Source organism: Syngnathus leptorhynchus, chromosome 1 (genome assembly GCF_054491065.1).
Source record: "Syngnathus leptorhynchus isolate UIUO chromosome 1, UIUO_Slep, whole genome shotgun sequence".
In the NCBI taxonomy this organism is placed as follows: Eukaryota; Metazoa; Chordata; class Actinopteri; order Syngnathiformes; family Syngnathidae; genus Syngnathus; species Syngnathus leptorhynchus.
In genome coordinates this window covers 17393596-17404609 of record NC_141195.1, presented here as the reverse complement: position 1 = coordinate 17404609, position 11014 = coordinate 17393596, and the positions used below count along the sequence as shown (strand labels likewise).

Below are 11014 nucleotides of genomic sequence, written 5' to 3'. Positions count from 1 at the left end.
TTCTTTTGAGCGGCTCGGGCATGTCCGGAGTTCACAGCCTCCCAATTTGCCGCTGTAATCCTGTTGTACTCCGCTCATAAAATAGGTGCTCTCACTTTTGCAAGATACAGTACTAGACAGACAAAACAGATAACTCATGTGATGCTAAGGAAGTGTTTGTGTGCAGCTATGTTAAAGGGGCCCCTTCCTCAGCTTCCCTTCTCCCCAAACCCATCTTGCCTGTCTCGTGTGTCCCTTTCCTGCCATTGTTGTGCGCTAAGCTATGGCACCTCTTTGAGTTTGTACACCAAATGTATCAGCGACATGTTTTATGTCATTTCTATTTTTTTCTTCTTTTACTACAATGTTGTTTGCCTCCTTGACCAATTGGTACGGACATTAATCTATCTCTGGAACTGAACAGGTTTACGTTTCACACTAATTGCAAATTGATGGAAACCATCATTCAGAAGATTCTTTGTGCCATTTTTCTATGGTGATGTGCTGTCAGACTCGGCTAACCTAAAACGGCAGGCTCGGCTCAATAAATATACACTGTGATAGTGTCCAGCATTAAATGCAAATGTCCTGGTGGTAATGATTATTATTTTGCCCTCTTAACCCTGAAGTTGAGGTGAGGGAATCGCCGGATCCACAATTTTGCAACTTACACAGGATGTCCTGTTAGATCTGTGTGTGCGCGCGTGTGTGTATGTGTGAGAAAGTGGGGAGAAGGCAGAGTGGGACCGGACCGGCAGAGAGCTCAGACATCCATCAACATCAGAGCTGCAAAGCATCTCTAATTTGCAGGCAAGGAGGCATCAGGATCCCACCAGGTACGCTGATCATTCATTCGTGTCTTGTGTGACATTTGCCTTTTGATTCTTGACGGCAAGCCTTACAATGTGGAGTTTAAATATTTATCGGCGTGCATAGATACGTACGGTGGTCATCAAAAAGCCAGAAAAGAGTTTTATAAATATTAGAGTTATTGTTGACAGTTTTCTAAAACTACATTGATAAATTGCACATGAAAACAATTAACCTGTTGAACTCTAAAAGCAAACGCCGTACCCTCGACTAAGAATTGGAATACTGCACTGTTAAAACCTTAACTTAGATACAGACTCAACTTTTTTTTCTCCTTTGTCCATTAGGCTGCAAAACATACCTCCTTGTTTGAGAGTTAAAGGGTCATGTTTAGTTTTTTGTCGGAATCTTTGATATACATGTCATTGGATTTGCAAGATATTGTCGTTATTCGGAATTGTGCGGTCCGTTTCTTGTTAATATTTGAAACATATTCCGTGTAAACTTTACTCCGACTGAGAAAAGCCTTCGTTAGTCATACTGACGTTTTGTGATCATATTGCAGTCGTATTTTTTTTTTTCTTTCTAGAACTGAATTTGACTTACCGTCACCTTTGATAAAAAAGAAAGGGGATGGCCGTCTGTGGAGCAAAGTAGGCAGTTCACACATCCAGCTCTGGAAAAAATAGAAGGGGTCATTGCAAATGCACAAAAAAAGTCCAATGCTCCTTGCTGTCACAACCAATCATGGCTCATCTTCTGGTGAGCCGTAATTGGTTGTGACTTGAGCCCTGTGGAAACATGATTTGATTTACGAATGTTTGGAGTGCGTTCACCGAAAGAATTTATCTCAAGGCACCTCTGACCAACTGAATTTGACCTGATAATGAATTTCCAAAAAGTTGAAGCCGGTGTAATGTTCTGCACCCTTTGTACATTTGATTAAGTGATAGGTTCTGCACTTAGACAACTGCTGAGTTTCCCGAAAACATTTCCTTTCAGTGAATCTTCAAAAGGGTCTCATTTTCAGCCGTGTCTTACTTGTTTTCAGAGCCGTCCACGATGAGCGTAGAGAAGGACAACATCTCAGCCAATGCCACGCCATGGTTTGTGTCCGAGTGCACCCTGGAGCTGGATGCGGAATACCGCCGCATCTGCCTCTTCCTGCTCTACCTGTTTGTGTTCGTGGCGGGTCTGCTGGAGAACGTGGTGGTGTTGTGGGTCAACTGGCGGCGGCGCCACTCGGCCAATGGCGTTCTCTTTTGCGTGCTCAACGTCAGCATGTCGGACATGATGGTAATCATCGTGTTGCCCTTCTTCATGATGGAGGTGACCGTGGACCGCGTGTGGCTGTGGGGCCGCTTCCTCTGCAAACTCACCAGTCTGGTCTACGGTGTCAACTTCTACAGCAGCTCCTTCTTCCTGGCCGCCATGACCTTGGAACGCTACCTTTCGCTAAACCGGTCAAGGATCGTCTTGTTTCCAGCGACGGGCTGGCGCCGCTGGGCCCTCTGCGGAGGTCTCTGGCTCTTCTCCCTGTTCCTGGCACTGCTGGAGAACATCCACGTGGACCTCCTGGAGTGGGACGAGCCGGGCTGCTATATGCTTCCGGAGGCCAATTATGCCGAATGGTTCGTCTCTGTGGCCTTTCTGTGCCTGATCTTCCAGTTCCTGGGGCCCGCCTCAGTCATCATCACCTGCAATGTGCTGATCGCTCGCACCGTGCGTGCGACACCAGACGTGGAGGGCCGACGGGACGTGTGGTTAGTGCACGTCTACTCTCTGGTGTTTGTGGCCTGCTGGCTGCCCTACCACCTGGTCATGACGTTGATGATTATCAGCGACCTGTCGCCCGGTCTGTTCAGCTGCAACGTTGTGGAGTTTGTCTACTTCTCGTTCAGCGTGGTGCAGAGCCTGTCGCTCTTTCACTGCGTGGCCAATCCCGTCCTCTATAATTTCCTGAGCAAAGGCTTCCGCGACAACCTCATTAACGCCGTGGTCAGCCGCCTACCCCGGCAGACGGACACGGGGACCAAGCCCAACGGGGGAGGAGGAACAGGAGAGACAGCTTGCGACAGGGGCTCGCGCCGCAAGTCGAGCGACGTGAGCACCAGCCAGTCAGATCTCGGGTCCTGATTGGAATTTTCTTGCATGTGGACTCTCGGTTCTTTAGTGGCTGATCAAACAAGCGATCGATTGACTCCCTCCCTCAGGCATTCAGGCATGTTTGGTCAATTCATAGATGTAAAAGCCACAGACATTACAAAATGGTGGCCACGTTATAGATAGAAATGCCCATTTGTGGCCACAAACTGCACTCACCAGAGCCCCTTATCCTCCTGAAGTGTTTTCGAAGGACACTAATGTTTATGCTCATTAAGGTTCGTCAAAGGAAGCAAATGTTCATGAAATGGTTACCAGATATTTACTTGTACTTTTCTTGTCGCAAGGGAATTGTGAACTTGAATTTCCTTGCGATAAGAAAAACAACAAAAACTGTTGGTAAAGATCTGCGACCTTGAACAAACCCTGACGTGTGTACAGATTCGCCAAATGTTCGCCCCCTCAGTGGGAGAAAGACTAGGAATATTGGTGACATTTTTGTATGAACCGAAAATGCACAGAAATGGATGCCCAGGTATTTGTGAGAGCAAACTCACTCAGACCCTGAATATAGAAAAAAATTTATTCAGTAAAAACAGATGTTTGAAAAAAAACAAAAACGGGACTAAGTGGCAGATTGGGGAAAAAAATACTGCGAAAAAGCAGCGGTTTCCACAAAAATGGGATAGGTTCCATACTTTATCTAAATTTGATTTCTGCCCCTGTTAAAATGAAATATGCACAGAGAATGCACAGCAAATCACGTAAAAATGGAACTAAATGGAGAATTGTGAAGAAAACACTGCAAATAAGCAGGGGCTCCTGCGAAAAAATGGTGATAGGTGGTAATAAAAACAAATAATAAAAATCTGTCAAAAAATGAAAATCAGTGTTATAATAAATATAGGTTTTTTTTTTTAAACATCATAAAGAGAGGGAAAGATGTTTTTAACATCACTTGATGATTCTCCTGTGTATGTTTTCTCTCACTTGGCCAGTCTCCAAGCTGACCGTGAGCCCTAATGTAATGTTTTCTTTTTTTATCTAAGCCATAAATTAGTATGATTTAGTTAAAACCTCTTGAATGTAAAAGCACCAGAGCTGCTTTTTTCACAAATTTCACAAAACATGAACAAATTAAATCTAACACCATTTGTAAGAAGGTTTCTGCTGATTCTTTTGTTGTTGTTGTCATTTCCAAAAGAGGAATTTGTCCCAGAGTTTGAACAATAAAGAAGGGAAAGAGCCGGTGTTAGGACAATAGCAGGAAGAGGACGACAAGAATTTTACAAGGGGCAAGGGTGGTCGCATAAATGTGCTGTGTCATCACGGCCTGGATGTGTTCTTTTTTTTTTGTATCAAACAACTTTAGGCAATCATACCATGCATGATGACACAATTTCCTTGGTGCACTTGTTCTATTCTTGTCAATAAAAAAGCATTTACAAAGAGAAACACATTGTATAAAGATGTACAAAGTCATAGCGGTCACAGTATCATAAATATGAGCTAAGGCTAATTACAAAGTGAACATGAAACATTCCGAGAGTTCTCACTCTTTAGGTATTTCTTGAGCGTGTCCAGAAAATAGAAAGGAATTCTATTAATATCATTCATGGTCAGCTAGGTAAGCAGAGTGCAGCGTTTCTAGAAAGTATGTAGAAGTAGAGGACGTTGCACTTTTTACAGAAGGTGTGCTCCATTTTGTACTCAGACATCTAACTTGTTTTTGGGAACAATGTTAAGAGCAGAATTTAGTATGTTGTGGATGCAATTGAATACAAAATAATACTATATCATGAAAAAAAAAATTGGTATTTGGTGGCCATCATACAGATGGTGCTCACCAAATACATTTGTGTCTGAGAATCGGCTGTGGCTTGACACTTGGGTAAGAAAATGGAGCGCACTTTCTCTACAAATGAGAAAGTAGATCTAGGGGGCGAGACTATACAAATGACAGACATTGAATTGGATTTTGGACTGAAGATGCGCTCTAGAGACATTCAAAAATCAAGTCACCACAAAGAATTGTTATTACTGAGATGCATTCAAAGAGGAACTCGAGTCAAAAAAAATTTGGCACAGTAATATATTCCATGCAACAGTATTCTGAATAATATTTGGAATAGATTCTGGAATATGCAGCAAATCTCCTATCGGGCAGCTTGTTGACTGAGATGGCATTACAGGAACAGCTTGTGAGCGTTACATGGCCAAACACAGAAAACATCATTTTCGTTAATTAGGCACTGTGATGTCATTTTTAGTTGACAGCAACTTGCAAAATGGCCGCCCCCTGAGTTAGAGGAAAACAGGTGGATTAGCGATTTAAGTCATATTTCACAAATGCAATATTAATTAGAATGCCGTGGTTAGAATAGTGAGGGAGCATAGAACATATTATTGTAAAGACATTTTTGACATTTTTTAAATAGACTCCAAAACGACTATAGCTTTTTTTGCTAAGAAAGACATTTAAAGTTTCTGGAGAAGGATCCGCTGCTGTGCTCCATTAGCTTAACCGGACAATGAAGATATCACAGGAAAATTTTAAACCCACAGTTTTGTATTTCATGAGCACGTCATGCCTATTTTGTGGCCATAATTTAGTCCAGTATTTTGTTTCAGTAGAAGATAAAATGTTGTGGATGTGAATAAACAGGTTGGAGTCCGATCATTCGCTCATTTTCTACTCCCTGATCCAGGGATGTCCCAGAAATGTTTTTCATCGAAAGCTGGCTTGCTGATGAAAAATGGAAGAAAGACTGGGATTTTTATATAGAGGCCCTTTAGAGTTACTAAAGTTTAAAAAAAAAAAAAAAAAAATTATTTGTGCGCCGTTTTATGCAAATAAATTAGTAATTGGGATTTTGTGTGCATGTTATACACATATTGTACCGACAATAAATTTGTTGTCATATTTATTCTGTCACTACAGCGAAGAATTTTGTGGGCCTAAATGAGCATTTTGTAACTACGTATTTAAGTAGCCACATTTTAGGTGCCAACTACATCTACCACAATCGAGTGTTGAATCCACATGACCCCCTGACCCCCACACTCACACACACACACCTGTGCCAGGAGTCCTTTAAGCGTCCACAGAAGTCAGCGCTTCTTTGGAGTGGTCGTTATACATGAAGGTGTGCTCAATGTTGAAATCGTCCGGCAGCTGTTCCTTGTGTAGCTCCATATGTGCGGCCATCATTTTGAGCGTAGAGCAGTAGAGGCCACAGACGGTGCAGCGATACATGAGCGCGCCGGCGTGTGTCTTGAGGTGGCAGATCATGGTGGAGCGGCCTCGGAAGAAGCGCTGGCACACCTTGCACTGGTATGGCTTCTCCCCCGTGTGGATGCGCAGGTGGTACGTGAACTCACCCGAGTGTGCGAAGCACTTGCCACAGTAGCGACAGCGGTACCATTTCCCGCGCACGCCCGCCGCCCCATCGTGTCCCGTACTCCCATTGGTCAGCGCAATGGAAGACAAATTGTGCGTGGACCCCGGGAAATACTTATTAGGAGAGCAGAGGCCTGTTTCGCTTCCTGGGCCAAAAGTGGTGCCACTTATCTTTCCGAGACCTCCGAGGTCTCGTGGAGAGGAGGAAGAGGAGGGCGGGTACTCCAGTGGCTGCTCGGCCTTACGCTTGCCTAACAAGCCAGGACCCCCTCTCCCTTCCCCGCCGCCCCCGAAGGACTCCGATGTGTGCTGGCTGAGGTGGCACAGGAAGGCAGAGGAGGTAGGCAACGTCTGTGGGCAAAGGAAGCAATTGAGCGCCTCCGTTCCCGAAAGATTTTCTCCCCCTACTGTGACCACTCGGATGTCCTCGCGCTCCTTGGCGTCCTCGCCGTGCGCGGCCACATGTGCGTCCAGTAGAGGGCGCTCTACAAAGCAGCGGGCGCAGTACGGGCAGGGGAAGACAGGCAGCGAAAGGTGGGTGAGGGCGTGCCACAGCAGAGAGCACAGGGAGCGTTGGGGCAGGTGACAAACGCCGCAGCTCAGGCTTTGGGTGCACACGTGGCTTAGGATATGCTCTCTCACCATCTGGTAGCAAAAAAAAAAAAGAAAAAAAAGGCAAGTGAGAAAGGTTGTAATGTTTATTCCGAGACAGAGAATTATTAGCGTGTACGTTGTAAGCTGTATTTTTATCTTTTATCTTATATATACTTTCCTTACAAGTATCTTATTATTTTGAATAAATAAAATACATTTTTATCATCTATCATTCTGCTGCTTGTTTTATATGTATTTTTTTTTTCCAATGTCTTTCATTACCACAATTGAGGTACCTTATGCATGTAAAGTATGCAAGTCACAATTTTCGAATCAATACGCTACTTTCAAATGATACATGGTATAATTTCTTGCCATTCTTTCTAGCTTTTGCAATTCTTTAGAAATCAGCAGCAGACTATCTGTGGGTTTTACGAAACAGATCTGTCTCTGATCAACAAAAAGAGAAAACAAAGGTTTTGCTGAAAAAAATATCTTGAGAAAACTAGCAACTTTAACGTTAATCGGTTTTGCTTTATGACACCCCAAACTATTTGACAAAAACAACACAAAGGGCTTCTGATGGTGAATAATTTCTTTACAGATAGAATCAAACCATAAAAATAAAGTGCTTGAAGTTTATTGACTAATTGCATGGCTTTGGTTGAACATTAGAATTTTTTTACATCGCTGTTGCAAAATTGGGGGGGAGAAAAGAAAGAAATCCATGAACATGCAAACTGAATATTCAGAGGTCGATTGTAGTGTTGTAATATCATCCATCACCACTAGATGGCTGACAGGTGCCCTTCCACTGGGTCACGTATTGCCCTTTCTATAGAACAATGTGCAAAGGCTTTATATTTTTTCAGAAAAAAACAGTACCTCAACCCAAAAAAACTTTGAGTACATCAGGTAAAGAAGGGGTCCTAAGTGGCACCCAAATAGCACTGATGAAAAATTGACCCCCCCTCGAGCATTTAAGCTGCCCATCCTGCCTGATATATAGGCAATTCTATAAATTTTGGAAGGGGCGGCAATTATGGATGGCAAACCTGGAAGTCCTTGCTGAGGCCTTTTGCGCACACGGCACACCGTAGCTCACAGCCTTGTCCGAGCTGTGCCTTAGCACACGCCTTAGCACGCCCGGACCCGTTCTTCCGCTGGTGGCGCAGCAGCTTCTTTTGGCTGCAGAAGTCCAGGTGGCACATGTCACAAGAGAAAAGCTGCGTCCCCACGTGGGCGAGAGAGTGGGAGACCCCGGCGGCCCGGTCCCGGAACGAAAGGCCACACAGACTGCACTGTCCGAGCTCGCTCACGTGGCTCTCGGCGTGTCTCCGCAGCGCAGCCGGAACTGCGGGTAGAGGAGCCGCACAGGCTTGACATAGCAGCACGTCTCCCAGAACCTGCAAAACAAAAACAATGGGTCATATGAACATGCAAAATGCATCGGTTACATTCCAGAGCCAAAACCCAGCATAGTTGGCTGGCGGTTAACTGGCTAAACTTTATAAATTACCACTGCAAATATGACCTTTTCGTGGCCGTTTCCAACAGAGAGGTCGTCTTCATCCTCGTCGTCCTCCTCATCTCTCTCCTCCATGAAGTTGTCGTCGTCGCTCAGTTCAATGATCTCGCCTGCCAGCCCCCCCCACTGCTCCTCCGTCGTCTGTTCAACTGCGCCATTGAACCGCAGAGCTCGCCGCTCTTCGTTCCCCTGCGAAACCAGCAACTCTTCCCCGCTGCTAGCGAGACCTTCAGAGGGCGAGGAGGTTCCCGAGCCGAGTCGAGCGATAGAATCGGGAAAGGGGCAGGCGAGGGATGGCTCAGTGTCGCTCGTCTTCTCAGAAACCTTCGGCCTGCCTTTAACTGCCTCCTCCACTGTCTGCTCTTTCTTGGTTAAGAGTTCAGCCCCCACAGAGAGCTCCTCACTGCTTAAAACGCAGCGTCCCGGTTTCTCTGCAACGATTTGCCCATAGCCTATAAGAGACTGGATGTCTTCTATTTTGAAGTCCATGGGCGCAGTCCCAGCTGGAGACCGGCGCTCCGGCACCGCACCGACTTTGGCGTGAGGTGACAGGGCACCGGCAGGGGTCGGGGCAGCGGAAGACGACAGAGATGAGCAGGAGGCGGAGGAGGAACAGACGGAGGAGGCAGCCGGAAGGTCTCCGGGGCTGCCGGCCTTGGCGTTAGCTGACATGGAACCCTGCAGGTCCGGGAAGGTGGCGTGACACGCACTCGCTAGTTCGCTCAAGCCCAGCCTCTCAGCCAGCTCATAAAGAACCCCGACATCTATGAGATCTGTCAAGATCTCCCCAGTATACATGAAACTCAACACCTTCTCAAAGTTGGATGGGGAAATAAACTCCAGCGAGACGGGGTCGGTGCGGGCCGACGGAGCCTGGCTGAACAAGTTGCGAAAGTACGTGCCAGCGCAGGCCAAAACAGCGCGATGTGCCGCAAACGTGCGCTTGCCCACTTGCAGGGACACATCGCAGTAGCGGCCCGATTGGCGGCAGCGGTTGAGCTCGGCGAGGAGGAGGCCAGCGTGGCCGGGACCCTGGAGACGGATCCTCATATTTGCTTCTGGCCTAAAGGCCACCTGAAGGAGCGCAAATGGTAGGAAGGAAAGCTGATGATTTTCACAACATTCTATTCTATTCTATCATACAGTCCACTTCCAATTCTCAATGGGGAATATGTGCCGGATCCATCAGCTAACTGTTAAAATCCCCAATATGACGAGAACATGTAAAAAAGTATATGCCTACGACTACACATGGGTCGTATATACACCGATATTTGTTTCAATTAAAAAATGACAGGGATAGACATTTTTCATTGATTCATAAACAAGACATTATTAAATTGATTACAATTCGGTATGTGGTTTAGTCCGTAACGTCCATCATAAAATCTGCAAAAATGTTACTTGTGATTTCTGAATTCAAAACCAGAAATTTACAAATGTCTTACTTTTATGAACCAAAAAGACAGTCACTTTGTTTTCATTGATGTAAATATTTACTACTGAATTTTTGAGCATTTGGACAAATTGAAGTTAAACAAGGTCTCTAAACCAGTCATCGATTATTACAACTGTTAATTTGTTAATCAATTAATTGCCAATTAATCAATTAACTGCTGCACCTGAGGATTCAAAATACCTTCTCTGCGTGACATATGATATTTCATTTTACAAAAAGCTTTTTTGGACAAACTGGTTATTTGGGTGGAACCAACCCATGTTCTATTGATGATTACTAAAGAACAGAAAACGCATGAAACGAGTCTACTCTTCTTTTTTGGTAGCTTTGGTGCCTGTTTTGTCGCAGAAATTAAAATGTTGTGGGTTTTGAAAGATCAGTCCTTGAAATGCTTGACAGAAAATAGTAAAATGAATGCCCCCCCCAAAAAAACTACATCGTGATTTTGGCGGGGAGGGTGCTGAACTTGAACAATGGCATGTGAATTGATGGATGATGGAAATATATTTGATGGTTATGGGCCTGACAGTGTACAAGTTCCGTCACGTGCTCCTTGACGTCATGCGGCTTCGCAACGTCCACCAATTCACGTGATGGATGACATTAATTCATGCGTGTAAGTAGAAATCGCCGAGAGGGTCAACGTAATGTCATTTCCAACAGGCGTGAATTCCATCGAGAGCAAAATGTGTTAAGCAAGCAAACGGCAGAACGGTGTCCTTGCAGAAGCTTACCCGGTTAAGCAGTCATTGTGTTGTCGCTTGCTCGCTGCTCGATTGTGTTTACAATGACTTAAAAGGATCGGTGACGTCATCAATATTGAACAATCAAGGAGCTCAACTCGGAACGCATGTTGATGGCGTCACGCGATGAAACGCTCGGTGGGCTGGCGCCCTCTTCAGGCACAATGAAAAATGTAACCCAAAAATACAGCAGTCTCTCTCTCTCTCTCTCTCTCTCTCTCTCTCTCTCTCTCTCTCTCTCTCTCTCTCTCTCTCTCTCTCTCTCTCTCTCTCTCTCTCTCTCTCTCTCTCTCTCTCTCTCTCTCTCTCTCTCTCTCTCTCTCTCTCTCTCTCTCTCTCTCTCTCTCTCTCCCTTTTTTCAGAGGGCCGTTATGAGTCATCCTGAGCCAATGTACTTA

General features: G+C 45.2%; 2 protein-coding genes across 3 annotated transcripts; one reads left to right on the top strand and one right to left on the bottom strand.

Annotated features, from left to right (window-relative positions):
• Positions 1–1851: 1851 nt before the first annotated feature.
• ackr5 (atypical chemokine receptor 5) lies at positions 1852–2925 on the top strand. Its single transcript, XM_085923619.1, has one exon. It carries the CDS (start codon positions 1852–1854, stop codon positions 2923–2925), a length of 1074 nt encoding a protein of 357 aa, XP_085779745.1.
• Positions 2926–3490: 565 nt separating this feature from the next.
• On the bottom strand, positions 3491–10720 carry zbtb39 (zinc finger and BTB domain containing 39). 2 transcript variants are annotated; one of them, XM_085925256.1, is made up of 5 exons: positions 10608–10720; positions 8421–9488; positions 8206–8292; positions 7942–8112; positions 3491–6937 (listed from the first exon to the last, which is right to left on the bottom strand). In XM_085925256.1, the coding sequence occupies exons 2-5, from the start codon at positions 9462–9464 to the stop codon at positions 5987–5989; spliced, it is 2253 nt and encodes a 750-aa protein (XP_085781382.1). In that variant the 5' UTR covers positions 9465–9488; positions 10608–10720; the 3' UTR covers positions 3491–5986. The 2 variants fall into 2 exon arrangements, with proteins under 2 accessions (XP_085781382.1, XP_085781374.1); XM_085925248.1 differs by having other exon boundaries at positions 3493–6937; positions 7942–8292.
• Positions 10721–11014: the final 294 nt, after the last annotated feature.

Coding starts and splice junctions, on each gene's coding strand:
- zbtb39 (XM_085925248.1), bottom strand. CDS start 9,464: ATGAGGATCCGTCTCCAGGGTCCCGGCCACGCTGGCCTCCTCCTCGCC. Junction 8,293..8,420: donor TTGGAAACGGCCACGAAAAG/GTCATATTTGCA, acceptor TTTGTTTTGCAG/GTTCTGGGAGACGTGCTGCT. Junction 6,938..7,941: donor GCCTCAGCAAGGACTTCCAG/GTTTGCCATCCA, acceptor TTTTGCTACCAG/ATGGTGAGAGAGCATATCCT.
- ackr5 (XM_085923619.1), top strand. CDS start 1,852: ATGAGCGTAGAGAAGGACAACATCTCAGCCAATGCCACGCCATGGTTT.